The 22,891-nt window shown below is 49.4% G+C and overlaps 6 protein-coding genes across 9 annotated transcripts; 3 read left to right on the top strand and 3 right to left on the bottom strand.

Annotated features, from left to right (window-relative positions):
* The first annotated feature begins 4,094 nt into the window (after positions 1-4,094).
* On the top strand, positions 4,095-4,448 carry LOC131207976 (uncharacterized). Its single transcript, XM_058200614.1, has one exon. It carries the CDS (start codon positions 4,095-4,097, stop codon positions 4,446-4,448), a length of 354 nt encoding a protein of 117 aa, XP_058056597.1.
* Positions 4,449-4,547: 99 nt separating this feature from the next.
* LOC131206931 (uncharacterized) lies at positions 4,548-11,489 on the bottom strand. Of its 3 annotated transcripts, XM_058199534.1 has the most exons (6): positions 11,216-11,489; positions 8,582-8,936; positions 8,395-8,510; positions 7,804-8,322; positions 6,512-6,671; positions 4,548-4,665 (listed from the first exon to the last, which is right to left on the bottom strand). In XM_058199534.1, exons 1-6 carry the CDS (start codon positions 11,402-11,404, stop codon positions 4,610-4,612), a joined length of 1,395 nt encoding a protein of 464 aa, XP_058055517.1. In that variant the 5' UTR covers positions 11,405-11,489; the 3' UTR covers positions 4,548-4,609. The 3 variants fall into 3 exon arrangements, with proteins under 3 accessions (XP_058055517.1, XP_058055516.1, XP_058055515.1); XM_058199533.1 differs by lacking the exon at positions 4,548-4,665 and having other exon boundaries at positions 5,657-6,671; XM_058199532.1 differs by lacking the exon at positions 4,548-4,665 and having other exon boundaries at positions 6,540-7,474.
* A 1,101-nt stretch (positions 11,490-12,590) lies between these two features.
* Positions 12,591-15,018, bottom strand: LOC131209302 (caspase-like). Its single transcript, XM_058202339.1, has 3 exons — positions 14,821-15,018; positions 13,993-14,319; positions 12,591-13,919 (listed from the first exon to the last, which is right to left on the bottom strand). Exons 2-3 carry the CDS (start codon positions 14,315-14,317, stop codon positions 13,396-13,398), a joined length of 849 nt encoding a protein of 282 aa, XP_058058322.1. The 5' UTR covers positions 14,318-14,319; positions 14,821-15,018; the 3' UTR covers positions 12,591-13,395.
* A 255-nt stretch (positions 15,019-15,273) lies between these two features.
* Positions 15,274-16,533, bottom strand: LOC131207975 (uncharacterized). Its single transcript, XM_058200613.1, has 3 exons — positions 15,720-16,533; positions 15,407-15,642; positions 15,274-15,342 (listed from the first exon to the last, which is right to left on the bottom strand). Exons 1-3 carry the CDS (start codon positions 16,531-16,533, stop codon positions 15,274-15,276), a joined length of 1,119 nt encoding a protein of 372 aa, XP_058056596.1.
* Positions 16,534-16,846: 313 nt separating this feature from the next.
* Positions 16,847-20,914, top strand: LOC131211082 (voltage-dependent anion-selective channel-like). 2 transcript variants are annotated; one of them, XM_058204435.1, is made up of 5 exons: positions 16,847-16,994; positions 18,877-19,196; positions 19,311-19,538; positions 19,601-19,809; positions 19,899-20,914. In XM_058204435.1, exons 2-5 carry the CDS (start codon positions 18,877-18,879, stop codon positions 19,988-19,990), a joined length of 849 nt encoding a protein of 282 aa, XP_058060418.1. In that variant the 5' UTR covers positions 16,847-16,994; the 3' UTR covers positions 19,991-20,914. The 2 variants fall into 2 exon arrangements, with proteins under 2 accessions (XP_058060418.1, XP_058060417.1); XM_058204434.1 differs by having other exon boundaries at positions 18,877-19,538.
* A 308-nt stretch (positions 20,915-21,222) lies between these two features.
* Positions 21,223-22,881, top strand: LOC131210033 (COP9 signalosome complex subunit 4). The gene is made up of 4 exons (XM_058203219.1): positions 21,223-21,411; positions 21,495-21,750; positions 21,844-22,520; positions 22,585-22,881. The coding sequence occupies exons 1-4, from the start codon at positions 21,249-21,251 to the stop codon at positions 22,716-22,718; spliced, it is 1,230 nt and encodes a 409-aa protein (XP_058059202.1). The 5' UTR covers positions 21,223-21,248; the 3' UTR covers positions 22,719-22,881.
* The last annotated feature ends 10 nt before the right edge of the window (positions 22,882-22,891 follow it).

Here is a 22,891-nt window from a genome sequence, read left to right as displayed (position 1 = left end):
CCTTTTTATTTCTTTCTATTAAATGCCTGTGCAGCATAATTCACGAAGCGACATAATGAGTTCCGCAAATCGAGCCATAACTCAACGACTAGTTACGGCCACCGTGGAAGAAGGGCCCAACTAATACGCTCAACAGCAACATGGAACCCAACGCAATTATTAAACATTAATTGACTTCAAGAAATGGCCGCACTCTTAACGAACTCCAACCTCAAAATCACGGCCAAACAACGGAACATCATAACAAACGGAAAGTTTTCCCATATTTCTGTCAAAGGGCGCACCCGAACATGTGTCTCCGCACTTTGCTGTACACTTTTCCCAAAGCCCGGAAGTGTTGGAAGGTCACCCCACACCACCTCCGGAATCGAGGAGGGACATTATTCTACTGGTCATTCGCTTACTTTAGTATTGTTTACGAAAAGGTCCGTATGGCTCCGTCTTGTGACGGCGCCGTGTGAAGATGGTGAAAAAGTTGATAAATGGGGTTTTTGTTATTGATTTCTGCAGCCGGTCAGCAGCCCTGTCTCGGTTCTCGATCCCTCGGAGGACATCCGGCTAGTGAACTCGCCCCGCTCGAGGACGATCCGTGGGCCATTATCCTTTGTTTTTTATGCATCCCGGGAGTCGCCACAAACCGAAGAAAAGACCACCGCCATTCGAAACCTCTCGCTGCCATATGTTACCCGGGCAAGTTTCGGGACAGTCCGGTACGGTGCGGCTTGAATGTGGGTTCGATTGCACCGTTGTCTCTTTGCACCACCACCGGCGCCCTTGCCGCAAACTTTATTCGAAGAAAGACAAAAAAGACACACACAGCACGGTCTTCGGCACCGGACCTCATCATCATCGAAATAAACGGCCGTCGATATTTAATAACTCACCCACAGGAACCCCGAAGGCAACGCAGGAGTCCGAATTTACATAATGGCTACGGAAGGTCTGCTTCCGAACCGGAAGTGCCGTCGTTTTTGGGGAACGCCAGAGTCTGCTCAATGGTAATGGGAAAACGAAATTTATCTTCGCCACATAAAGCATAACGCAACAGAGCCAAGCCCCAGGATCGTGCGGTCCTGGGGTCGTGATGGTACACAAACTGACCACCAACAGCGAGCGTTCCCATCCGATACGAAGATATTGACAGCTTCCACAGAGGGCACCAGCTGCTTCGACGGGTTTGGTTTGACTCTTTTTTCCGCTTTGCACCCGACCTTGCCTGGACCTCGAGTGGGTTGCACCGTGTGTGGGTGGAAAGTTTCATAACGAATCGCCAAGCCAAAGCGTTCCCCGTGCCTTGATTTCCTTTCGGTGCTCTGGCGGAGTCCTAGGAAACCAAATCGGCCAGAGCGGTGACCATGGCTGATAAGTGGTTTGCTGACACCCAGATGGTAGATTGTGGAGTTCGTTTCGTTTTTTCTCTTCCTTCTCCCCCCGGCCAGGGCTAGGTTATCTCTGGCCGCTCGAGTGGCCAGACACGATTCGGGTAAACATCCGGCGCTGGAGACCAACTTGGGGGGCCTTTTTCTTGCATTTCGAGAGTTTTGTGATCGCCCCACACGACGCCGAAGCCGGTGTACCTTTCCGATGTTTACAGCGCATCCGATTTACGGTTTGCAACCACTGCTACTTGCTGCTCCTGCTGCTCCTGGGGATGGCAAACTAATACTTTATTTTTAGGCGAAATATTGTTGCCCATTTGACCGTTTTTCATCGCTTTACTAACCAATATCCGAAACTTTTGCATCGTTGCAGAGGAAAACGGGTGCTCTCATGAGATACACAATCGGTTGATAGACGCTCTCCACGCTGGGTAAAGTATCCGATCTATTGCCGCTACTAAGTACATCGAATCAACAGACTTTGAGCTGTTGGGAAATTTACACTTGCATCGAGTGAGAACAGATGGACTTCTGGAGTCTCTCGTCATTTATCGAAAAACCAAACACAAACATCCTTCGGTACGCTTCTAGTTCATGGCACCAAGACAACGTCTGCATTAAATAACGCTCCATTAAATTAATTTCTTGCAGCTTCCATTCAAAGCCGATCACCCGGTTGTATCATCGTTCGGAAAGTTGGCAACAAAAGCTGTAAAGTTAAACTTCCCAGCAATAACAGCCGAGCATTATCGAGCCGAGGGCTGCTCACTTTCCACTCGAAGCGAAGAACCGGAAGAGCTTCTTCTGCCGAAGGTGCGCACCGCGGTGCAAGTTTTCGCTGAAAGTGCACTCCGGGCACCGTGCGCCATTAGTGCATCGAGCCGGCGCCGGTAAGCACACCATAAATTCTGCAATCAAAGCCCAGTGCGGCCCCGCTACAGCATGCTCCCGGTCGTAGAGAACCCGTCCAATAGAGCAATCTGGAGTCTTCGGAGCCAAACTACAACACTTAACACCCGGGATGCGGGAGCGAACTCCCTGGCGGGAAAAGAATTCCGGCGAAACTCTTTAACCTCACCGAGCGCCAGAAGTTCTTCGTCTTCGTCTGCCAAGATTCGGCACGGTGATGACTTAATTCTTGGTCGCTCTCGGTTCCCTCTATGACGAACTTCAGGCCCGGACCGGGCCGAATCGGGCGTTCAAATCGCGCGGATTCACGATGATCCACCCGATCCGCGCGTGTAGTCGCCTCCGCTCGCGAAAGGCTAACGAGTTTCACCGGAGCGCAGAAAGTTTGCCACGGCGGCGGCCGGCCGGCAGAGAAAGAAGCGATTCCCGGAGCCGGGCAGGATAATTTGCATAAAATTTTATGCAGATGCCAAATCTGGTGCCGCCACCGAACGCGCCTGTGTTATGCAAAGCGTGTATATGTCGACTAACTAACTTGTTTATGGCGTGCTTCAGTGCGAACGGCGGAGCACACAACGGGGTTTTGTCGTACCATCGTGCCTCTTGGACCGGCTTCAGGGGGGAAAGAAAGAAAAACTTCAGTAAAACACCGTTCCCTTCAGCGGTGGCCAATTTCTCACTTACGCCCCAGAAAACGGGCTGATCCTGATGCGATGCGTTTTGGTCGCCTGAGCGAGCGTAGATTCGGAAGCCGGAACATAATTTCTTTCTCCGCCCGAAACGCTTCTCCGCATTATCTCGTCGTTGTCGGGACGGGTTTCATTTCTTAACTCACATACTCCCTTCGGCGGACAAAGTCGAAAGTGAACCATTTTCACTCACTTTACTTCGCTTTACTGAACGTGCTTATTATCGTGCGAACGACAGGCGAACAACTTTGCTCATGTTTGCGATTCAACACCGAACTACAACATCCTCCGCGCCGAGGCCGAGTGCAAACGGGGGATCATCAACTTCAAAACGAATGCCCTTCACTTTCCGCACCAATCTCAATTTGTTGACACAAACGATTGATTTAACGGTTTTTATCAGCACTTTGCCTTTCGTGATAAGATTTCAATTGCCCCACGAAGCGCCTATAAAACGGAGAAAGTTCTACCACGCGTTAGTCAACTTGCCGTGCCTCTCGTATCGCCGTATTTAAGAATCATGAAAGGTAATAACCTAAAGCAGTAACAAGTAACGTAAGCTATTAACGCCTTTTCAAAATTGCAGTCTTTAGCGCAGTGATGGTAGTGGTAGTGGCGGTGCTTGCGGCAACGACAAATGCTTTGGAAGATGAGCCCACATGCCCCGAAAAGGATGACATATTCAACCCGGTTCCCTTTCCCCATTCGACCAGCTGTGAAAAGTTTTACAAATGCTTCAATGGCGAAAAGGTCGAGATGGAGTGCCCCGACGGACTTCACTGGAACATTGCGAAAGACTACTGCGACCATCCGTCGGAAGCGGATTGTGTTCGTCCGCTTCCATTCCATGCCATAATCTAATCCGACGATAATGTAAATTACCCAACTTAAAGAATAAACTATTGTTTGACACACAAATTGAATAGCTTAACTTTAGCTTAACGGCCGTTACTAACCCGTCGGTTCAAACTTGAAAAACATAACGCACCAAGCCTCTGAACCATGGGCTATAAACTTCGGCTCGCAGTTTGACAGCTCCACACCGATTCGCTGAACGTAAACATTGCAGTAAACATTTGTTTCCAACTTACCACGAATACGTTTCGGAGCATACGAAATGTTCCGGAAAACGAAACAAACCACGGCTCCACTGCCAAAGCCGCCGACCGAAGAGCAGATGCTGGAGGATCTACAGTTGTACCACGAAACGAAACCACCAACCAGTGCGACTGCGACGGGACGACCGGCCGAAGGCTCGGACCAGTCGGGTGAGGCCAACATAAACGATTGGTGGAAACTGTTCGAAGCAACGCTGGAAGACCACCTCGAATTTCAGCACATCAAGCATAGTTTGGAGGAAATGTGTAAAAAGCTGCAGCATACGGAAAGTGAATTGCAGGCCGCTTGCGACGGCATTCAGCACCAGCTCGAGCACGATCTGGAACGGCTGCGCACTACCATGAACGGATAGGGTTTTCGGAACCGGAACGGCAGCGACACGCAAAGTTGGTTGAAAGTATTTTATTTATATTTGGTAAAATAAAACGCTAAGCTACAACCTAATTACTTTCGCTCTTTATTGCTTTAAGGTCCACACCAAACGAGGGAGGAATGTGATGGTGCTCTGTGTCTTTAGTTGTTCGGGTAAACTTGTCCACAGATCGGCGAAAGCCACTTCCACGGGTATCCTACAATTTGGGCGAATGGAATGTTGAGAGTAATGGTTGACTTTGGGTTTTCTCTTCAATCTTATCAACATGTCCGCCTCTAACCACGTTCCATGCTCATAAGCCCCAACTCCATTAGTACCAGAGACCGCGCGCCCGCGCATTGCATTTGCTGGATGATCGTGCAACGCGGCCAAGAACGACACACAAACACGCACAACACGGTTATGAACAGTTACAGAGGTTGGGTCCGGTTTGGGGAATTCAATTCTATTGCACCGCGTTCGCGCTGTGCTCTGCGTGACACCCGTGCGCACCCGTTGGCATGCATTGTGCTCAGTAGCTGTACTGATAGTGGGGATCGGAAACTAACGCACAACAACTGCACGGATATCCTAGGAAGAGGTAAATACATCGATTTAGTTGACTTAGTGAACAACGAGCCTGCGATCGATCGAGGTTAATGATTCCTTAAGTATTCTTTGTGAAGAGGGAGCTTTAATTTGTGGATATCCAAACAAAGGTTTGTCGCTAAGTCGTTAGTCAAACAATGGCAAACATTGCGGTGGAAAAGATGGGTAAAATATGTATTTTATTTAAATTTTTAAAGGGTGACCACGAACGAACAAACCGATATTAGACACTATCTTTCGGTGCAATGTGTTGCCATCGATCGCTCAAAAGGGGGGTTTTGCTTTTGCGCCAAATCGGGAGGGACATTTCGCATGAAGAGGTGTAATGGGGCTTACAGTTCCCGTAGGGTCGTCCTAGTAATGAGGATAAGAATTGACAGGAGAGAGCGTGCGTAACCCTACGAAATGGAACAAAAACACAGGATTGTCCGTATGATCAGTACCGGTAGAACAACGAGTCTATTGTTACGCATAAACATCGGCCTGTTAGTAACTTACCACAGACAATGGGTACCGAGCGAAATCCACTAAATACGAACCACACCAGGGCGGGGTTTTAGGAAAGGAAAACTTAATCGAAAAGAAACGCTGGCCAAAGGAGAGACTTTAGTAAGAACACCACGTGTGAGAATAGTTTGTCTACGGTGTTAGTGCAGGACAACGAGCGATCGTGCATTTCGGATCATTGCTTTAGCTTTTTGTACACTCCAACATAAAGCCCCGAAATATGGACGCCCCGAGCAAACGGGCATTTGTATTCCGCGGAGGCATTTTTTGTTAATTTATTAAAATTCCTCAATTCGATCTTCAAGGCAATGTCTTTTTTGCGTTTGGTTTTGCTTTTAAATAACATTCGCGAACCACATGTAGCTCAGGCGCAAAAATACTTTTGTTGCTTCCTTTAACAAACAAAACACATAAAATAAAACAATCTCAACCTCATCGAAACTGCTTGGTCCCTGGACCGGTCCCTTAGGCACAGCAATAGAAGCTCGTGTGGACGGATTCGATACACCTATTTACCTGCACTAGATAGTAGCTGCCATTTGCAAGATCTTCTCCCCTGTCTTAAGGCCTGCGGGTCCCTCTGAGTGTGTGCATGGGTTTATTTGTACTAAGTACGTTGGCTACGAGATTCAGATAAGTTGTTAGATCCACACACTGCTCCAATCGCGGGATTTTATTAAGATAACGTCCAGTCGCGTTATTTGGATCCCAATTCCCACTATGGTCATTACATGCCCGATTAGTGTTAGGTTAGTACCTCTGCAATGTACCAGCAGTTAGCCAGGCGGATTAGATTACCTGCGAAGCGTTCAACCGTACCCAATGCGGAAAATAGGGAAAGAAAGTAGCACCCAAAAGGAAGGGCTGCACCACTAGCGGGGAAAGAATCTAGCCATACTGTTCCGAAGCCGTTAGCCAGTAGAAGAGATGAAATATGCGTAACTTGCCTCGCGGTTTGCATTTCAAGTGGTGCTCTACGTACTGGCAGGGGCACTGATACTGCCGGCAGTGGCGGGCCGGTTCGTGCTGCGTAACGTCGATTAGGCCCCGTATCGCTTCATTGCCCCAGCGGGATGCGTAGCGCAGCAGCAGCAACATTCCACGTTCCTGCAACGGAAGGGTCGGTTTCGAGACACCATCAGGACGGGAATGCAGTAGAAGCCGGAAAGGATAGGATACAGTGGCTAAAGTGCTACTCATAAGCCTGAGACAGAGCGCGCCAAGGATTGGCCTCGGCTTCTATCGCAAGAGCAAACGATAGCGAAAAAAGCAGAGCAAGAGGTTAAGGGTCTGCTACTGCCGTAAGCTTGTACCAAGGGCAAAATACGGTCTGAAGCTTCTCCAGGTACGATTCGAAGCAGTGCATGCGGGATCTACGGCCAACTAAGTACTCCCTCGTTTGGGGAACCATGTTGCGGGCAGAACATTATTGAACAAAACAACTTCGACCTTCTCCGGCTTATGTCTACGATCCCTTCACCAGTTAAAAAACGGAATAATACACTCGCACACACATCTATAAAACAAACTTGACTTTGCTAACAATTGGCTGGCCGCGTCTCCTAACGCTAAAATATTATCGACGTCAAGAAGGCACTCCTGGTACGTGGGGGTTTTCGGTTTTGTACTAATTGCTAACTAACACCTTGTGGTCCGGTCGCGGGACGTTAGACGTGAAACCCAACCCGTGCCATCAGCTGGCGCATGGAGGCACAGCAGAGCCGCGGATCGTCCTTCGGTTTCTTCTGCAGCATCAGCTCCTCCGCGTACTGGCAGGGACAGTAAGCCGTTGGCAGGTGGCGCGGAGCGGACACGATGGCGTTCTCCTCGATCGTCCAGTCCAACCGCCGGCGCAGGTAATCCTTCGCCCAACGTTGCAGATACCGCAAGAAGATGCCTTCCGCTCGTCCCTGTCGCAGTCGGTGGCGGTCCCGTCGTCGTCGGTGGCGGAAGGATCGAAACATAAACAACCACACCAGACACACAAACAAACCGGCGCAGGGCCAAATACACACAGACACACGCAAACGGGACGGAAAAAGAAAAGAATATTTAATCTGTACACTCTGCGCTCTACCTCTTGGTGTGCTTTCTAAAACCACTCTCACGATCAACAAGAACTACCAAACATAAAAATGGAACTCAATGCTAGAGAAACGAAGCACATCGATCGACACCGAATGCCACCGGAAAAAAACCCAATAAAAAAGGGAAAAACCACCCTACAGAAAGCCCTTACCTGTTTCCGCGAGAGCCGCGTCGTGTTGGCACCCTGGATCACGATATCGTTCGTGGTCACATCGAGCCGGCTTTCCCAGCCCGGTTCGATCGTGTTTCCGTTCTGTTCGCTCCGCTCAATAAACTCGTTCAGGTAGCTGATGCACTGCGATGGTTCGAAGTACAGAAAGCAGAGGTTGACCTTGTGGCACGAGATGTGGCCACGATCGTCGAGCGCTAGCAGAATCTTGTGCCGGATCAGCTGCTTGTTGACGCGGGCCATACACCGTTCGAGGCCACGTGCTAGCTTCAGCTTGACCCACATGCACAGAAAGATGGCGGCCGCGTTCAAGAACAGCCACGCGACACCGAGCGAGAACAGCGTGATGCCGTAGATGCCGGAAAACAGCAGCCCGATCAGGACGACGAATGCAAACACTATCCACACGATCAGGACACGCTTGTAGCAGATGTTATACAGTGTGAAGCGATAGTCGTTGACCAGAGTTTCCATTGCGTGCACATACTCCTCGACCGTTAGCTGGAAAGGCCAACGAAAGATGCGTTATTATTGAAGGAAATTACACGTCCATCCATCTCTCTGGCTGCCTACCGTGAGCCCCTGAGCCATCAATTCCTCCGGTACGAGCTCGGGCCGGAACACGGCCGGAGTGATCCACGGCCACCGGGTGTTCGTGGGCAGTAGCGTTACGATGACGTCACCGTTCGCTGAAATTGGACAATGGTTCCGATGGATAAAATCGACAGCCGTTATCATGCATGGTTCTGTCGCGCCTTACCGAACCCTTCCCGAACCCGCCCCGTGGACAGTTCGATCGTGCGCATGGACTGTATCGGCTGCACCACGTTCACCGATTGCTTCGGAATGTCGATAACGGCCGGTTGTGATGTTTTGTTCAGTCCGCTCGAGACGGGCGATGATGCCACGCTGCCGTGGCCCGAGGGCTGTGATGTTTGCGGCGGCTGCTGCTTTGGTGTTGTGCTCGGTGAGCGAACTTCGAGATTCACGTGGACCGTCTCCGTGGGCAGGACGGCCGGTGGGGCCACTTCCGGTGTGCTTGCTGGGCGGGTGGCGGACGTGGTCGCATTTTGCCTACCGGCCGGCGGAGGTGCCGGTAGCGAGGGCGATGGTGACTAAACATTGGAAGCAATTTTTATTTAAATGTTTGCTTAAATTTATCTCCATTTTTTAATAACGTAAATATTCCTTTTCCGATAAAGACAACTGATCAACAAGTGATTCTGTTACCCCGTTTCAATATAAATGCAAATAAAAAGGGATTAAATGCAGGCAGATGCCACATCTCATTATCCTCCACCAACCGAGCAGCCGCAGGCCCGCAGCTTCCCTTGTCCCCAAACGGGTGTTGGTGTTTTCCTACGGTCTGAGCGATCTGACGGCCTGGTATCTTATCTCCGTGCTGGTGACGGGCAAAAGAACGTGCAGCTAAGCGCAACATCTTGGGCCGCGGGAGGAGACCTGAGTCACACTTCCGTTGGCCCCGCGCGCCCTAATCTTACGAAAGAGAAGCAAAAACAGCGCCACGGCCCGTTTCCATTTGGTTGCATCTGGTGGGCAACATTATTAGTGTTAATGTCGGCGCGAAAACAAAGGACTTATTGTCGGTAAAGTGGGGCCGCCGCGGTGTTTTTTTGGTGCCGTTGTTGACATCAATTTGAATGAATTGGTAAGTGTGCCTCATTGGAAGTCAAATCATTACAAAAAATTGTGCCAACCGCCAACTGGTTTTTATCTCGGCACGTTTCTCAATTCTCTGGCCCATAGTGAAGCAACAGCAATTTAACACCGTCCAATACTAATGAGTATTTCTATTAGAATGTTTACTGGCGAGCCAAACCGTCAGCATCATTCCTGCTTTACTTAACTCTTAAATTAGAGCTATTTTCCAGTCGAACCGATGCATCCCCTAGACGTTCTCTATAATCGGCTAATTGCTGTCGCACTTAAGCTAATTCAACTAAGGACTTGACCATGCTTCGGGCACCATAATGAGCTGGTAACGTCGAGACGATGTGTCAACATCATTAACCAGAGCATGTTTTACAACCGGAATTTTATCTTTTGCGAGCCGGGAGTTGGGTGGCTCACCAGCGTATTCCACGAAATGTGACATCATCTCTTTCTGGCCAACTCAGCGGCTCGGCAACTAGTGATCTCGGTGCCACTTGAACAGAGAAATTCGATATCGGTGTAATGTGTAGCGTGTAACGTAAGCCCCCGGCACAGAAGCAACACAAAGCCTTTGTCACAGGGTTCACGTGGGGTAATGCTTGTTGTTGAACGCAAAATCTGGACAAAGTGCAAAACCACCCCCAAGAGCCGCGACGGACACACCTTGGGCCGCGGGACAGCTTTACGCTGGCATTTGTTGTGCCGATGAAGCGTGCAGACGCATATCAACATAACACACGTGACCGTGCCCCGCTGCGGAGCATAGCGACATGTGTCCAGCGATTAAATGGCAATAAAGCATAAGCGTGCGTACGAGGGGAACAGAAATACGAACCCACCGAAACGACACGAGCCGAGCGCGCGCACTGAGAAGCAGGTGACCTACTAAACGACCACTTCCACCGAAGTCACCGGACAGCCGCCGGAATGTTGTCACCCCAGGGGGGGGGTGACTACACCGCAAACCGGACACCGTTCATTGTGCCGGCGCAGCACACATCCACAAACCGAGAATTGCTACGTCTACCGCAATGTGGTGTAAATAAATAAAAACCATTCGGAACACGTGTTCCAACAGTGGGCTGCTTCCATTTTTCACCATTTCGATTTCCGAGAACTCTAGGGTGCGTTCCGTTTAGCGAGCCAGAAATGTAAAAAATACAACCACAGCAGGCGGTGGAAGCTCTCAAAACTGTTCACTTGCTGTTCAGTGGTGGAGTGGTGGGAATGTTTCAAAAGGTCTCAATGCCCTTTCGATTGAGACGAAAATGGAACGGCACTGTTCCAACGGCCCCATTCAGTTGGCTCCCATCAAAGGGGCTGGGGAAAAAAGAGCTAAAAGAGACAACGGCGCTGCACGAACGTCGGACAAATGACACTTGGAGCCGTGGACCTCCCTCTGTGGGGGGTGGCGCAACATTCCGCCCTCCCGAAAACAGCCGGCGCCTGAGAGTGGCTGGGCCACAGCAAGGGCAGGCAGGTGTTGAATTTGTTTAATCAATTGTCCACCGGCCGAAGGAAGACGAACAAAAGCGCAATAGAGCGCCGAGCGGGAGCATAAAGCATAAAATGAGTGGCTACAAGGGGTGAGGGGCACCAAAAGCTCCACGCGCGCGGGGTTCGTCGCTTGCTGCTTAGGAATTTGAAAGAAAGAGAAACAAAAGCAAACGAAAGGAATTTCCCCCGCCGTACAAACACAAACACACAAACACAGACACACCTTGCTTCTGCTGCTGTCCGGGTTGCCTTCCTCCTCGAACTTCACCCAGTTGGTGGTTTTCTGCGTGGAGTCCGCGGGAACGGCGGTGGCCGTTCCATTGCTTCCGGTGCCCCTTCCGGTTGCATCGTTCGGTGACGCACTGCGGTCACTCGGTTCACCAACACCACTCGAAGCGCCGGATCGGTCCATCCCGCCGTGGGGCTTTCTTCGCCCTTTCCCCGTCGTTGGCAACGAAGCGACCGTGAAGTCGGAGGAACGACTTTTCGACGACACGCACTACCACTCACTGGGAGCACACTGGCGAACAGACGAAAACTAGCAGCAGGCTGTGGAATTCCCCGTTCGCACTATGCAAATGAGCTTTCCCGTTCGGAGCTCAGATCCATGAGATCACGCGGGCCACGGGATGACGCGAACAAGGAACACACACCAGCACAACACACACTGCACGCGCAACCTGTCTGGAGCCCACGGCGGAAACGGGCACCGTGCGCCACGGAATACTAATTAAATTGAACACTTGTCTACGTGGAAACGCCTGGATGGGTTACGCAGCAACCGTAGCGTCAGCGGCCAGCAGGTTTTCAGCAGCAGCAGTTTACCTGCTGCTTTCGGTAGCCGTCTCAGCCCACGAACCGGAACGATGCTGAACGCCCGAACGCTGAAAGCGGAATGAAACTCGCGACGATCGAGTCAACGATCGGAGCCGAAGCATAAAGCATAAAAATCATAATCGCCGCAAAACGTCATTTTCAGGCACAAAAGCTAACATGGTGTAACCCTTCCAAAGATCGGTTGCAAACTGATTTAATTTTTTCTCGACCTGAACGCAGTTACCTGATGTCAAAACAAGGTAGTGAGACCAAAACAGCAAAACTGGGAAGTTCACATTGACAGGTAGAGCCATCTTTTCAAAAGCACGACTTTCAAGTTTAGACCTGGGCAGATTCAGCAATCAGCGAAAGCACGAAAGCTGAACAGCTTGAACAGCTTGAAGCTTTAAAAGTTTGGCGACTCCTTCGGCTGTGGGCTTATCCTGTGAACTGCTCGCTCCTGCTCTTCAGTGTGATTGGAGTGATATTTATTATGATTAAACATTTTCTCACCTCTCGAGACAGATGGGTGGGCGTTGGGAATCGGGTGTTTAAAATCTGACCTCCTCTGTGAAGCTCATGTATGTCAAACGGGTTACAATGTTTACGGGAACAGGGAAAACAAATTGCTATCCTCGAGATGGGCTACTACAAATATGATAGCCTACTGCGTTGACACAACATACCTTTAACGATACAGATGACTAGTGATTTAACATTTTTTAAACTAAAACATCCAAAAACAGAGCATTTCTCCTAAGATTGCTTTCTTTTGTTGCGTTTATTTCAGTCGTAAAGTGAACAGCCCTACAAACGACGAATGGCTGGATTAAAAATGCACGAACACATGCAGGTTTTTGGGACTCGCAAATCCCGTTATCACTTTTCTAACTTCCGATAGCTAAGAACCACGAACGTGTCTGTTCTTTTCGAAGACAGTCTCAACACTCGCTTCCTTAACTCTAAGCTTTTGCTAGTTAAAAGTTAGCTTGATTATGCAAATAAAACACAAGTTTCAAGTTACACCGAAAGCGTACAATTTGAGCCTAGATCGGATTGTATGTGCTGTACACGTAAGAAATATTTTGCGGGAAAATAATGAACTGGTTTTTGGTAGTACATCTTAATAAATATGTTAAAAAAGGTTAAATTATTTTGTTTCATTTTTTGATTGCTCTGTTCTTTCTCGATGTTCGAGTCAAATGAATAAATGCTGCAAAACTCAAACTAAATTAATAGTTTCGGCGATACTAAATCTGTGATTCTGGGAACGTTTATAAAGCTTCCTAAAATGCGTTCTGGTTAAAATGGAATAATTTGGGTTCGTCTCAAAATTCTGTGTATAAATAATTATCAGCACCAGAGCAAGTGTTTTGGTTAATTGAGAAAAATAAATTAAATAAACCCTTACGTCGATAAATAATTTTTGCAGCGCAATACCAACGCAAAGCGCATACTATGAGGTAGCGCGTTATGAGTAGGAAACAAGAGACCTGAGGCCTTACGACTAAAACTTTTCCGACAGCTAATGGTAAAATGGTATATGGTTGACTAATGCAACTGGTGGTGGTGCTTGGTACGTCTAAACTAAACCGAGTTAAACAGAAGCACCCGCGTCAGCATCGACACTATGCACGGCATCTGCTTGCGCATATTGAACTCCTGGTGATTGGAGACCGATTCGTGCTCGAAGGCAACCTTCTGGGCGACGAATGTGAGCAGCGTAAGAAAGTCGTACTTGAGGCCATTGTCGCGCATCTCATTGCAGAGTTCGCTGATGAACCACGAGCCATCGCTCGTGTTGCGGAACGCCATAAAACCCGGGATGGTGGCGTACGCAAAGAGGAAATCGGCGTGCGTCGGGATGCTGTATCGGGCGATGCCATCGCGTTGCACCTTCACGCCAGTTTCCAGGTGCGTCCCGCGACACGCTTGAATGAGGAAAATTTTGGGCCTCCCGGCCAGCGAAGGACAGCTATCTGCCGTGAACTGGCTCCAGATGACGGGAAACTGGTACGCACAGTCGTGTGCGAAAATGATGTCCCCGTCTTCGCCGTGGGTCAGCACGGCCACCAGCAAGCAATCGTTATCCTTGTGATCCATCTGCGACACTACGGGGATTATACGAGAACAATTAGCAAAATGGAACTAACACAATCTAAACACTTCGCAGCAATCGTTTACCCTTTCTCGTTACGGCTTTGATTTCCTCCAGCTTGTGGTCCCGGTAGATATGCACGTCGAAGCCGAACATCTGCAGTGTCTCGGTCAGCCGCCTACAGTCCACCTCGTTACCCTCCCGAGCAGGAAGATTTTGGTGCTGAACAGCGAACTTGTAGTGCGAAAATATGAGGGCCATTCCACGGCGCCGGTTATTCATGGGATAATATGCGGCATATCGCTCGATGACGTAAGCTGGCCGGCTGGGTCCATTCTCGACGGACGGAACATGAGACGAGCCCGATGGCATCCGCTTTCCATCGTTGCTGTCTTTCCTCTTCCCGAACATGGCTACGGATGGAAAATGAAGCAGAAATATCACATTATTTGCATTTAGTGGTCGTCGTTGGTAGTAGCGTGTGGAACACCCTGTCTGGTGGAGGAAGACTTTCCAAGTGGCTCAAGCGCCTCCACACAAAGTTAGGCCTCGGTAGTATAAAATGATTTGAAGATAGATTATTATCAAATCGGCAATCAATGGAAGACAAACCGAATAACAACACGCCAAAACACCCAACACTTCATGGTGATCTTGCCAGGAGCACACAGAAAACCTTTCTCCGAACTGCAATCCGCTCAAGGAACAAAGAAAATTTGACACGGTTGTCGCAAGCACGCAGAACGCAGAACATCCCAAACCCTTCGATTGTGCAAACGGCACAATAAGGGCGTATTGTATGCTGAGGAGGTGCGTACGATTTCGATCCCACCGACCAGCATTTGGTGAAAGCTACAGAAAATATTATAAAAAGAAATACGCCTTCGGATGTTTTGCTTCTAACACGTACTTACTTGTTTGGCTGCCTGAATGGGCAAAGCGACTTTTCTGATGCAAGGTCGGTTGCGATGGAATATCCCGAAAATATAAATAGTACGATAACAGCGCGAGCGTAAGCAAACGAAAAAACAAAACTAATAAACAGCGAACGATGGAGAATTATGAATCATCCATCCAGAAAGTCTTCGACTTCAGAGGCAATCACAGAACCACTTGCGTTTTGCGTTTGATGCGAATCTGATCTCATTTTGAAGTAAAGCATGACCGGTGGTGAAAACGTTTTTCACCACTGACATTTCAACCAAATACACCACGCACGTGACAGCTCTCGATTTCAACTCAAATCGTCCGGCGGTTGAACGATAATGCAAAATCATGCACACTAACATTTAATCTGTTTATTTTGAAGCATTCAAAGATAGCGAATAACACTCATATGGCCAATCGATGACGCCAGGTCCTGATTTTCAGTCGTAGGAGAAATCGATTAGAATTTGTGCAATGAAAGAAACCTTCGTTATTCCGGATATGAAGTACTGAAAATAAAAGTAAACATTGAGGCAATTGCCCAAAATCTGGCCGGCTTGAGCACGTGTTTACCTGTACGATGAGTTTGTACGACACGAGACATATGCCAAATGTGTGAAAGAAAAGGACCTTGTAGTCTAGCAGTAGTTGTAGCTGTTGAATCCTCAGGCGCACGGACGTTTCTACTTTGTCTATATTTATCGTGTAAATCAGACGCGATAAACTGTGGATCTCCGCATAGAACTGCTCACAAGCCCAGGTAAAGTATATGAAGACGAAATGGTAAGGAACAATATTGAGACAGTACCCTGAAATGAACGAGAAGTACCCGATCTTTAGTTGCGCTTTCAAATGGCGATAAATACCGTTTCTCGACGAAGCTTACATCGGAAAGAACGGTCCAGGACGGAGCGATAAACGGTCCAATAGATTTCGTTCCACAAGGCTATGCTGTACTTGAAACACATAAAAGAAAGACTACAACCGAACTGATCCTGCATCATGCAGAACACTTTCATGCAGGCAAAATAGCACTTGCTCACCAGGCGCAACTGCTCGTGAATGTATTCCGTACTTGCTTCCTGATTAACACACGCTGTCACGTGTTTAATTTTATTGGCCAGCAAATGCACATACGCGGTCAAAATGCGCACGTACAGTACAATCTGCAGCATTTTCACACTATCGACTGTGCTAAGGATTTCGAAAATTAGTATAAAGTAGCGCAAGTTTTCAATGTCCATTCCACTGTCCATTATCATCAGCCACACGACGAGCACAATCTGTACCAACCACGCATAAAACATTACACTGTACATGCGGCTGAAGCGACGAAAAATGGTTTCCTCCGCGGAACCGTCACCCACAAGCAACATATTTTCGATTCCGTTAAAGTTGTCCCATATGCGGGATTCCTCCTTGCTGGAGGCCAAACTTTCCCAAGTTACCATAAAACTGGCGGCAAGCGCCGAACCAAGACAGAGCCAGTTGATCATTCGATTGATGCAGCTTCGGTTGGGAATAATTTGATCGGCAAACGATCGTGCGCAAAATGCTGCCAACACGCACAGCGTCATTATTAGGGCACATTTCACGATAAACAATTTATGCTGCTGTGCGTTGATTTTGAAATGTTGCCCTTCGATCCGGTAGTGGTAGAAGAGGTTGAAAAACGGTCTAAAATACTGAACGGCTTCCATCGTCGCTAACTGACTGTTACTTTGTGCGAAACCACTGAACGAGCCTTAAGCTGGCGCCCTTTTAAATATTCATGGCGGAGAAAATGGATGAGACCTCATTTATCAAGGGAAGCGGAAGCGACTATCCTGCCATTAATAGGTAAACGCTTTGTGCGCTTATCTTTGAAATCTACAGAAGCCTCTTTTTCACCTCGAGCGCCCTCAAGGAACGTTCTGACACGGCACGGTCACTCATGCCACGTGAGTGAACTCTGCGCAGGCAAACAATAAACTCGCCACGGCCAAAGTCACCACGCGAAAATTTTCACACCAAGCTTTGGTCAGTTTTGAACGTTCCGTCGCCGAGTTCCGTGCGTATCCTTGCTCTTCGTGGCATTTTCGCTAACATTAGTGAAAGAAAAAGAGATTTTTCTCGGTGTTCCTCCCGTTTTTGCAACTGACATCACTCGCACTTTGAAATAGTAAGTAGGCGCCGACCGGCCAACGTCGTCAATTCGCCTCATTTGTGGCTGATCTTCGCAAGAAAGGACCACACACAGCGCAACGGGAGCCGAATCGTCGATGCGCTCGGTCCTCAGCTCCTTAACAAGAAGGAAATTCGTCCCCGCCCAGTGCCACCCTGTCCGCCTCAACAAGCTGGGTCTACTGCGTTCTAATTTTGCACCCAATTCCTGTCGACGAAGAGTACGGAAAGTGTGAAATCTGCGGCCGCCGCCGGCATTTAGTGCGATTCGCGATATTACATAATCAATCGATAAATTTCGTAAGAGAAAACCGCTTACCAGCTTTGGCGTGTATCGGAGAAAGGCTTTCTCCAGTCGGGCCCCGATCTGGCCGAGAAACGGAAAAGGAAGAGTTTGGTGGATACAAGGGGCCGCTATCAGAATTTTCTTTCAAGAACTTCTCCACGCGGTACGCAGTGAATGGTCGGGGAGTGAGAGAGCGAGAGAGAGAACGCCATCAAATTTCAACATGGCTGATTTCGGTGTTGGCCCCACTGTGTCGTCACGCCAAAGACGGGGCGCTCTGCTATAGTACTTCTCACTGCCTCTTGGTACTTGAGAAAGAACCCCAACCTATCAATAATTGCTACGGTTATGGCCCCCAGATAGGCTGCACCCTCTTCTCAACGATTGAATCGACGACCCGAAAGCACTGCTCGGACTGAAATTGTTCAATTGCTGCATGGCCGGGCCCCGTGCCTCCGCAATCCAGCACCGTCATGTGTTTTGTATGCGTTCAACGAGGGGGTAGCGAAATTGGAATTATGTAACGGGAACCCAAAATTAGTTTCCCCGAGGAAAAAAGGCCTTCCCTAATGCGGACAACCATTGCTACATTAGCGGATCAGCTTATTTAATTGTAGTTTTTTCGCCCCATCCCGGGTTCGTCTTTTGATAAGATAGTTTGCTGATGAAATTCACCGGCGCATTTGTACACCGGTTACAGTGTGTCTCGCGAGAAGCGTTACCGTAAACCGGCTGCGCTTAGTGATAGCTTCATCGGACCACGCGCTTTGCGCTAGTGTCTCGCGCGTTGGTTACGTCATCAAGGGATCGGAGCAGGAGATATCAGTCAGAGCAATCCGATTCGGTGTTGACGATCACAGTGAGCCCCGGGTGGCGGAGCTGTAAGATTGCGCTGGAATGCAAATATTGTACGTTCATTTAGAGCAGGGTCGGTAAACAATCAAAGTCGTCACAGTGCGCGCCCCGCGGTCGCCAATTTAAGAAGGATCAGATGATGCCTCATGATGTGATATAATTTTGAAGATGGTGTGACATTTCGTAGTTCTGTAACAGAGTGGCCCAGGGACCAAATGTCCTCTTGCTGCTGCTGTAACACCTACCAACAGGGTTCAATTAACTTTCTCTTGCGTGGCTTGCGTCTCTATCACTCTGCCTCAGCCTTTCGTATTCCCCGGTAACATGGTCGGTTTTGTTGTTGATAGCACGAGGTTGAATGTAAATAACAACTGAGATGTAGACGACGGGCACACGAGAACTGGTAATCGCTTGCCCCCCCACTGACGGACAATCAGCAGTCAAGCGATCGAACACGCCTTTTTCTTGGCAGCTCCTTGTTGGTTAAAATGGTTTTCTAAATTTAGCCCTTGCTTAGGGTTCTACCTTCGGTTTGTATGATGAACCTCGCGAACCAAGGCGTGTGTCGCGTTTTGGCCTCTCAGGGGCAATCGTTCGATGTTTACGGTACGTCCGTTCTCTTGCAAGGAGCCTTGGCCTAGTGCGGCCTTGTCTAGCAAATCTGCTCGCAGGATGCGGAAGTGTTTTCCAACAGCTCAATGTGTACTATGATGCGATTTAACTTTCAACTTCTTTGCAGATGGCACCACCGTCGTACTCCGATCTTGGCAAGCAGGCGCGCGATGTCTTCAACAGAGGCTACCACTTCGGTCTGTGGAAGCTGGACGTCAAGACGAAGACCAACTCGGGCGTGGAGTTCAGCACGAGCGGCCACTCGAACCAGGACACCGGCAAGGTGTTCGGCTCGCTCGAGACCAAGTACAAGGTGAAGGAGTACGGGCTGAACTTCTCGGAGAAGTGGAACACAGACAACACGCTCACTTCGGAGGTATCGGTCGAGAATCAGCTGGTGAAGGGGCTGAAGGTGTCCTTCGATGGCATGTTCGTGCCACACACCGGGTACGTGCGGAGGGAACGCGGTGGTCGCCGGCTGAGCTGCGGCTTTTCCTTCAAATATCGCCACAAACTGGCCACGTCCGGTAATAACGAACCCGTTATCACTCTGTCTTACAGAAGCAAAACGGGACGCTTCAAGACTGCCTACACGCACGATCGTGTCCGCGTTGACGCTGACTTTAACGTCGACCTGAGCGGTCCGCTCGTCAATGCGTCCGGCGTCGCCAGCTACCAGGGCTGGTTGGCCGGCTACCAGGTTGCATTTGACTCGCAGAAGTCGAAAATTACCGCCAACAATTTCGCTGTCGGCTACTCGGCCGGCGACTTTGTGCTGCACACCAATGTGTAAGTGTGAATGCCATCGGGTTGGTGAAAATGACACTCTAAAATCCCATTTCTCTCCGCAGCAACGATGGGCGCGAGTTCGGTGGTCTGATCTACCAGCGGTGCAACGATCGTCTGGAGACCGCCGTTCAGCTATCGTGGGCTAGCGGCTCGAACGCGACCAAGTTCGGTCTGGGCGCCAAGTACGATCTGGACAAGGATGCTTGCGTGCGCGCCAAGGTTAACAACCAGAGCCAGATTGGTCTCGGCTATCAGCAGAAGCTGCGTGATGGTATGCGGCTTGTTTTCGGACAGTTTTGGCTATTGCCAAAAATGCCTTCAACTAATGGCTTTTTGTACCTCTTTTTAACCCACAATCAGGAGTCACATTGACTTTGTCTACGCTGGTCGATGGTAAGAACTTCAACGCTGGTGGCCACAAGCTCGGCATCGCGCTGGAGCTGGAGGCTTAAGGGGGAAGCAGGCGAAGGAAGTAAAGGACGGTGTGTGTTGGCCGTGCCCACGCCATCCGTACGAGCGAGCGTCGTATTTTGTGTTCTTGCGCCCGTTAGTCCCGCCCACCCTGTTCTGGGATCGTTCCTGCGACCAGCCTGCGCCAGAAGACCGTCTGTGTGCGTCGTGTGTGTGAGTGTGGTGGGTAGTGGTGGTGTAGTTGAAACGTTTTAAGAAATATTAAACCATCGGGGCAAGGAGCTCTCTCCTTGCCTTTCCTACTACCTACTAATATGCTACAATATTGAATAAATCGAGAATCACATAAGGAAGAACCACATAAAAAAACTTCAAAGCGAGCCACGGGAAAACAGCACGAATGGAACAGAGAGAGCATCATGAAAACACGCATCCAACAAGCCGCCCAAAGGCACTGAGAAGCCAAGCCAGTTTTATCGTTTGAATGCTTGCGTCTGCGTCTTTGTGTTAAAACACGCGTTTGCTTGCGTTAACTCGAAATACCGAAATGGCATATCAACTCAACGCGCTTTTCGAAAGCGAGCAAACATAACAATTAGTGGCTATGCTCCAAATTTGGGAACAATCGCCTACGAAAGAACAATCGAACGGCGCGGGCAAGACAAAAAATGACGCAAATCGCTACACACGTGCTCGCTTCAACTGCCGGGAGGGCAAACAAGACATTGCGACAAAAGACGGCACAAAGGCCAGGTAGAATAAAGCGAAATGGTTATTTGTTAGTCTCTAGAAAGATTATCGAAAGCGAAAGCGAGTTGTTTTCAAAGCACTCTCCCAAAATAGGCGCCGCTTTCTGTCGTCTTTGTGCGACACGCGGGAAGCGGATTTCGCAAAGATTGAAATCGTTCCGACCGACTTACGCTTTGGTGGGATATATTGATTGAATAAACTATCTCTTGAATCTGGCAAGCGATCTTTTTCTGTCACTAGATGTCTAAACTGATCACTACTTAACTTAATACACTTTCGCAAGACCTACCTAGTAACTACCGTTTAATATGCAATCAAAATCGAATCGAAGGTTCACGAAATTGGCAAAATGAGCGGAACCGGCCTGAAACTCACCACGGTCACTCATCGCACTCGAGAGGCACTCACCGAAAGGAAATTGCCGGCTAATTTCGTTGCCTTTCCCAAAGGGCTTCGCAGATTGACAGATTTGACATGTTTCAAACAAAGAGTGTTTTGATCGCAGAATTTCGCGAACGCATCTCCAAGGCATTAAACGGAGTGTAAACCATGGCCGTAACGCTTAGCGCCCTGCGTAATCGATTGGTGGTGCTGGCCACCTCGTCCGGCATTCACAAGGAGCAAGCCGATAAGTACCGTCAGCTTCTCGACCAGATACTGCTGAACACCGGTGAGGAACTAGTGGACACACTGAAGCAGTTCATCGAAGCCAGTAAGTGAAGCACTTCCGACCATCGGCAGGCGGAGTGTAAAATTGAAGCATCCTACTAATCCTTTCTCTTACGCCCGCCCCAGTTCTGAATGAGCATGTAAGTCTGGTTATCTCGCGCCAGATACTGTCGGACGTAAGCATCCAGCTGACGAAGCTACCGGACGAGATCTCCAAATCGGTGTCGCACTTTACGCTGGACAAGGTACAACCGCGGGTCATTTCGTTCGAGGAGCAGGTTGCCAGTATCCGGCAACACTTGGCGCAGATCTACGAGCGCAACCAGAACTGGAAAGAAGCTGCCAACGTGCTCGGTGGAATCCCGCTGGAGACGGGACAAAAGTGAGTGACGAAACTCACCGGACCCCAATATTTCGGTGGGTTCTATTATTTGACTAATTGTATGCCTTTTCTACTTCACCAACTTCACCAAAGACCGTACTCGTTGGACTACAAGCTCGAAACGTACTTGAAAATCGCCCGGCTATTCCTCGAGGACGAAGATCCGGTTCAGGCGGAATCGTTTATCAACCGTGCGTCGATCCTGCAGGCCGACACCAAAGACGAGAAGCTGCAGATCCTCTACAAGGTGTGCTATGCCCGCGTCCTGGACTATCGGCGCAAGTTTATCGAGGCCGCCCAGCGCTATAACGAGCTCTCCTACCGGACGATCGTCGACGAAGGCGAACGGATGACGGCACTGAAGAAGGCCCTCATCTGCACCGTTCTGGCATCGGCCGGCCAGCAGCGATCGCGCATGTTGGCCACGCTCTTCAAAGACGAACGCTGCCAGCATCTACCGGCGTACGCGATCCTCGAGAAGATGTATCTCGATCGGATCATCCGGCGGTCGGAGTTGCAAGAGTTCGAAGCGCTGTTGCAACTGCACCAGAAAGCGAGCACACTCGACGGTTCGTCCATCCTTGACCGGGCGGTGTTCGAGCACAACCTACTGTCGGCCAGCAAGCTGTACAACAACATCACGTTCGAGGAGCTCGGTGCACTGCTGGAGATTCCACCGCCCAAGGCGGAACGAATCGCTAGCCAGATGATTACCGAGGGTCGCATGAATGGATACATCGATCAGATCGACGGCGTGGTACACTTTGAGAGTAAGTCATCAAGGGGGGGAGAATCGACGATGAGAGCTTTACTATATTCTTTCGATTTCTGCAGCCCGGGAAGTGTTGCCACAGTGGGACAGACAAATTCAAAGCATCTGCTACCAGGTGAATGGGCTGATTGAAAAGATTGGCGCCGCCGAAGCGGAATGGCTGAGTAAAACAATGGAGGAAGACATGTGCCCTTGAGGAGACGTCGCCCAAGCTGCACCCGCATACGAATTGGCCCCAACAGTGTTATTGCCCACGAGCTGAACTGAATCGCGCGAAGTTTAACCTCTGCGCCGAAATGTAATGTTGATATGAGCGTGTGAAGCAGAGAGTTTTCCTTTTTATTCAATAAAGTACTACTTACGGTAAAT

The sequence above is a fragment of the Anopheles bellator genome, chromosome 2 (genome assembly GCF_943735745.2).
Source record: "Anopheles bellator chromosome 2, idAnoBellAS_SP24_06.2, whole genome shotgun sequence".
Taxonomy (NCBI): domain Eukaryota; kingdom Metazoa; phylum Arthropoda; class Insecta; order Diptera; family Culicidae; genus Anopheles; species Anopheles bellator.
This window is presented reverse-complemented; position numbering and strand designations above follow the sequence as displayed.

Excerpts from the sequence above, each read along its gene's own strand:
- LOC131207976 (XM_058200614.1), top strand. The coding sequence starts at position 4,095 with ATGTTCCGGAAAACGAAACAAACCACGGCTCCACTGCCAAAGCCGCCG.
- LOC131206931 (XM_058199532.1), bottom strand. The coding sequence starts at position 11,404 with ATGGACCGATCCGGCGCTTCGAGTGGTGTTGGTGAACCGAGTGACCGC. Across the intron at positions 8,511-8,581 it reads GCGGGTTCGGGAAGGGTTCG|CGAACGGTGACGTCATCGTA; the intron begins GTAAGGCGCGAC and ends GTCCAATTTCAG. Across the intron at positions 7,475-7,803 it reads CGCGGCTCTCGCGGAAACAG|GGACGAGCGGAAGGCATCTT; the intron begins GTAAGGGCTTTC and ends CGACTGCGACAG.
- LOC131209302 (XM_058202339.1), bottom strand. The coding sequence starts at position 14,317 with ATGTTCGGGAAGAGGAAAGACAGCAACGATGGAAAGCGGATGCCATCG. Across the intron at positions 13,920-13,992 it reads CAAAGCCGTAACGAGAAAGG|TGTCGCAGATGGATCACAAG; the intron begins GTAAACGATTGC and ends TAATCCCCGTAG.
- LOC131207975 (XM_058200613.1), bottom strand. The coding sequence starts at position 16,533 with ATGGAAGCCGTTCAGTATTTTAGACCGTTTTTCAACCTCTTCTACCAC. Across the intron at positions 15,643-15,719 it reads CCTGGACCGTTCTTTCCGAT|GGTACTGTCTCAATATTGTT; the intron begins GTAAGCTTCGTC and ends CGTTCATTTCAG. Across the intron at positions 15,343-15,406 it reads CGTACAAACTCATCGTACAG|TACTTCATATCCGGAATAAC; the intron begins GTAAACACGTGC and ends TTTTATTTTCAG.
- LOC131211082 (XM_058204434.1), top strand. The coding sequence starts at position 18,877 with ATGGCACCACCGTCGTACTCCGATCTTGGCAAGCAGGCGCGCGATGTC. Across the intron at positions 19,539-19,600 it reads TTTGTGCTGCACACCAATGT|CAACGATGGGCGCGAGTTCG; the intron begins GTAAGTGTGAAT and ends TTCTCTCCGCAG. Across the intron at positions 19,810-19,898 it reads TCAGCAGAAGCTGCGTGATG|GAGTCACATTGACTTTGTCT; the intron begins GTATGCGGCTTG and ends ACCCACAATCAG.
- LOC131210033 (XM_058203219.1), top strand. The coding sequence starts at position 21,249 with ATGGCCGTAACGCTTAGCGCCCTGCGTAATCGATTGGTGGTGCTGGCC. Across the intron at positions 21,412-21,494 it reads GAAGCAGTTCATCGAAGCCA|TTCTGAATGAGCATGTAAGT; the intron begins GTAAGTGAAGCA and ends CGCCCGCCCCAG. Across the intron at positions 22,521-22,584 it reads CGGCGTGGTACACTTTGAGA|CCCGGGAAGTGTTGCCACAG; the intron begins GTAAGTCATCAA and ends CGATTTCTGCAG.